Source organism: Meles meles, chromosome 10 (assembly GCF_922984935.1).
Source record: "Meles meles chromosome 10, mMelMel3.1 paternal haplotype, whole genome shotgun sequence".
NCBI classification, from domain to species: domain Eukaryota; kingdom Metazoa; phylum Chordata; class Mammalia; order Carnivora; family Mustelidae; genus Meles; species Meles meles.
In genome coordinates, this window is record NC_060075.1 from 81,808,775 (window position 1) to 81,813,890 (window position 5,116).

The 5,116-nt window shown below is 37.3% G+C and overlaps 1 protein-coding gene across 1 annotated transcript; it reads right to left on the bottom strand.

Moving 5' to 3' along the window:
• Positions 1-4,159: 4,159 nt before the first annotated feature.
• On the bottom strand, positions 4,160-4,842 carry LOC123951844 (nascent polypeptide-associated complex subunit alpha-like). Its single transcript, XM_046020915.1, has one exon. It carries the CDS (start codon positions 4,816-4,818, stop codon positions 4,171-4,173), a length of 648 nt encoding a protein of 215 aa, XP_045876871.1. The 5' UTR covers positions 4,819-4,842; the 3' UTR covers positions 4,160-4,170.
• Between the last annotated feature and the right edge of the window lie 274 nt (positions 4,843-5,116).

The following is a 5,116-nucleotide window of genomic DNA, read 5'->3' on the forward strand; positions in this document are numbered from 1 at the left end:
GTCCTCTTATGAACAACTAGATCTAATAAGGATTGCAAGGGGGAAAAAAATTAAAGCTCTTGATTGTGATTGCAGGACAATTTTTTTTTTTTAATATTGGTGAGGTGAAGACTTTAAAGTGGGACTCCAATAACTGAAGTAATTCTGATTTTGATGGCATCTATTAAAGTCAAGAAAGGTCTTTATTAAGAATCCAATGTTTGTTATATCACCAAAAGCAGCAGAAATGATTATTAAGGAGTCTAGAATTCTCTTTGACTGATGTATAAATTACCTGTATAAATGAAGCTTGTTCTCAGAAAAGGTTCTGAATAAAATACAAATAATAATACTTCAGTATTAATGGGAGCTGACATTTAAAGAATATAAGAAAGGGGGTCCTTTTTTAATATTGTATGTTTGATTAAACTGAATTTTTTAAAGTTGAAATTGGGATAAAAGGATAAAAATTTCTGATGTCATATTAGTGTTCTCCTGGTTTGGTGCATTTTATAACTCTGTTTAGATAAATATAACTCACAGACTTCCATTATCACCATCTGCTGCTTGCCCACACTACATTTATATTTATATCTTCATTGTTGATGTAGAGGTTATGTTAATTGATTGTATAGGCGATGCTTAACCTTACTAAGTATCTCATATCCATAAAGCCCTGATATGTTACAATACCTACTTCCAACGAAAAGGTCAAAGGATTATCTCTATAAACTTCCCTGGTTTAATCTTCATTTTATTTCTACACGGTTGCACCCACCACATGCCTACTTTTTTTTTTAAAGATTTTATTTATTTATTTGACAGACAAAGATCACAAGTAGGCAGAGAAGCAGGCAGAGAGAGAGTGGGGAAGCAGGCTCCCTGTCAAGCAGAGAGCCCGATGCGGGGCTCGATCTCAGGACCCTGAGATCATGACCTGAGCTGAAGGCAGAGGCTTTAACCACTGAGCCACCCAGGCACCCACCACATGCCTACTTTTGAGGATGCTAGCATCAACCACTCACATACGATTTTCCCTACTTTGCCGACTTAAAGTAATCTGTGCTTTCATTCTCTTTTCTTTTCCTTCTCATGAAAGAATACCTATACCGAATCTTCCGCTAGGTGTAATTTAAAGGTCCAAAAGTCATTTTAAATCTAGATCTGTTAAAATTTCTTTTAGTACAGGTTGGTGACTCTGAACAGTATGAAGAAGCAGTATTTAATTAGATTTTTTTTTCTTTTTTAAACCTGAACAGACTATTAAAGGACCATAACTGAGTTTAAGACAATAAATATGTGTAAAAATGTTGTTCTCATAAAACACTCCCAAACGTTAGTTGTTTTTTCTTCAAAGCCTGACTAAATACCACGTTTTTTCAAGTATGTTGTGATATTTTCGCTCTGCTATTTAACATTAATGTCTATATGTCTTCAGTCCTTGAACCATTGATTGGAAATATAGTGTACAGTCATCCATTGTAAGCCATTGTAAGCTGAAAATAAGAAGATAAATTTCTTTGTAACATCAAAGATTTCAAGACTATAACAGCAGTTATTTACTAATTGGAGGAGCATAGAATGGAGATCACAAGAAAAACTGTGAGGAAATAATATTTTGGTGTCTGGAAGTTGTACTGTGCTAATGATGGTATTTCCAAAAACTGCTATTTCTATCAAACAATTCCTTCTGGATGATTAAAAAACAGTGCATCAAACTCAAAATCCACAAATCTGAACACTAAATCTCCCTCTAAACCCAATCTTCTGTGCTCAGGGAACATATCACTTTTATACACCTAGGTGCTGATTCCAGAAAATCTGGAAACTTTTCTTACCACTTTTAACCCACAGATAATATCTACTGAAAAAAAAAAAAAAGGTACAGCCCCTCATTAACATCTGCTGTCCAAGTTGATCACTACCAGATAATTATAATAGTCTCCTGTTTCCAGCCTCAACTCCGATCATGGACTCTGCATTGTTGCTAGGCAGATCTTTCTGAAACACATATCTGGTGAAGTTACTTGCCTGTATAAACGTCCACTGGTTTCTTATTAACTACATAGCAAGTCTAGAGTCCTTACCATAACACACATGAACTTTCTAGAACTGGTCTTCATTTTAAGTGTCCAACTCAGAATGACTTCTGTAAAGTTTATCTCCATTCCTCGTGACATAATTTAGCATTCCCTCCTTTGTGTGTCCCTTAGACCTCATTTATACTCCTACCATTTTTTATGGTACTTGTCAGCTGCATGGAAAGTTGTTACACATCCAACACTGTGGCGGCTTCATTCTCTTCATTCTCTTCATTCTCTTCAGTTCTTGTCTTTTCAAGCATCTCATCTCAGACTCCATGCTCATAACTAAAGTAGTTCAAGAGACATGAAGTCTTATAATAAAATGATGGAATAATTATGTTTTAATATGGAAGAGGTAGAAGTAGTAAACAGTGGTCCTCGATAAGAATGTTTTGATGACTCTCAGGGTATAAGACAATACCTCCCAGATTTGTAAAATTACTAGAATATTGGAAAGCTATTTTTTAAAAGATTTTATTTATTCATTTGAGAGAAAAAGAGAGGGAACACAAGCATGGGTAGGGACAGAGGGACAAGCAGACTCCCAACTGAGCAGTCCCAACTGGCCCTCAATCTCAGGACCCTGAGATCATGACCTGAGCTGAAGTCAGATGCTTAACCTACTGAGCCACCTGGGTGTCCTGGAAAGCTATTTTTAAAATAAAGGTTCCATAGCTCCAATATATACCTGTTCAGTTAGAATTAAGGAAGCTTCTCTGGTGATTATAACAATCAGCCAGATTTGGATGTCTTTGAAGGAAAAGACCATTATAGAAGGATTAATGGTTTATAAGGTGTAGAGATTTGCTTTCTAATCTCCTATTTCCATGTTCTGGAGCCTGATACACACACATGTGAATAAAAAGGCGGGCTGTGTAAACTTGAGGTAGATATGGACACTCCTTTAACAGAATTTATAAAAACCTACATTAACAGGGAGTAGTCTTTCCAATGTGAAGAGTATAATTTTATTTTTCTAGTGAAGAATAATTGACATACAAGATTTTCTTAGCTTCAAATGAAAAACATAGGGATTTTATATTTATATACATTGCAAAATGATCACTACAATAAGCCTAGTTACCCTCCGTCACTATACAAAGTTGTTAGAATATTATTGATATTCCCTATGCTGTATATTGTATCCAATGTCTTATTTGTTGTATAACTGAAATTTTGTACCTCACACTCTTCCTCACCCACTTTGACCTTCCCACCACCACCCCTACCCTCTGGCCACCATCTGTTTGTTTTCTATATCTATGAGTCTATTTGTATTGTTCATTTGTTTTTTAAATTCCACATATAAGTGAAATCATACTTGTCTTTCTCTGGCTGACTTCCTTCACTTAGTATAATAGCCTCTAGGTCCATTCATGTTATTGAAAGGCAAGATTTCATCCTTTTCTTATGGCTGAGTAATATTCCTGTGTGTGTGTGTGTGTGTGTGTGTGTGTTGTGTGTCTGCACGCATGTGTGTGTTATCACATGTTTTTTTATCCATTCATCTGTTGATGTTCATTTAGATTGCTTCTATACCTTGGCTGTTGTAAAAAAAAAAATACTGTGATTAGCAGAGGTTCATATGTCTTTTTAAATTCATGTTTTCGGGGCGCCTGGGTGGCTCAGTGGGTTAAGCCGCTGCCTTCGGCTCAGGTCATGATCTCAGGGTCTTGGGATCGAGTCCCACATCGGGCTCTCTGCTCAGCAGGGAGCCTGCTTCCCTCTCTCTCTCTCTGCCTGCCTCTCTGCCTACTTGTGATCTCTCTCTCTCTCTCAAATAAATAAATAAATAAATAAAAAATTCATGTTTTCATTTTTCTTGGTAAATACCTAGACACACAATTGCTGGATCATAAGCTAGATCCATTTTTCATTTTTTGAGGACTCTCTGTACTGTTTTCCACAGGCTTGCACCAATTTACAATCCCACCAGCAGTCACAAGTGTTCCTTTTTCTTCACATCCTTCCCAACACTCTTATTATTTGTCTTTTTTTTTCATCCAACAAGAAGCCATAACTTTATTAATGATAGAAACCGTACAAATTTCAAACCAAGCTGCAGTTATTCTTTTGAAACACCAAAAATGTCCTCGTTTTCAGATGGTTACATTGTTAATTCCATAATAGCATTTACAATATCATTACTGTTGTTCTTCAGGACTCGGACTGCCTTTGCTGTTGACACATTTGCTTGTGACATGACCAATTCTATGTCCTTAACCTCTACACCGGTTTCATCAACTTCTTCCTCTTCACTCTCCTCTTGTACAGTTGGAGTCTGTGTGTTTTCTCGAATGTTTGAGACAGCTTCACCTTGAACTTTGAATTTCTCAGCAGCTGCCAGTTGTGCTTGCTGAGATAAATCCTCGATCTTGGCTTCCCCAAAAACTATGTAGGTATCTGAAGCTGGGCTCTTGTAGACATCTGGTTTTGTGATGACAAAGAGGATATTCTTAGATTTCCGGATAGTGACTCTTGTCACCTCTGTAACCTGTCGAAGACCCAGTTTGGACACAGCCTTCCGTGCCTTCTTTTCACTCCAGCTCTGTTTTGCTTTACTGACTGGTTCTTCGTCAATTTCAGCAGCTGCTGCCAGCTGGGCTTGTTGTGTGGTTGCCTGTGTGGAATCCTGTTCCTCAAGCTCTGGTACTGATTCATCACTGTCAGATTCTGTTCCAGACCCTGTCTCAGCCTGGGGCTGTGGCAACTCCTGCTCTGTAGCAGGGACGGTTTCTGTGGCTTCACCAGGCATTTTGTGCGTGGGACGCGGAACCAAGATGGCGGCAGGACGAGCCTCTTTGTCTTTTTTATAATAGCTATTCTCACAGGTGTGAGGTGATACCTTATCATGTTTTTTTTTTTAATTCTCTGATGTTTATTGATGTTGAGCTGCTTTCAGGTGCTTGTTGGTCATCTGTATATCATCTTTGGAAGAAAATCTATTCAGGTCCTTTGCCCATTTTTAATCAGATTATTTGTATGTTTAGTTTTATGAATTTATGAATTTCTATATTTTGGATGCTAACCCCTCATTGAATATATTATTTGTA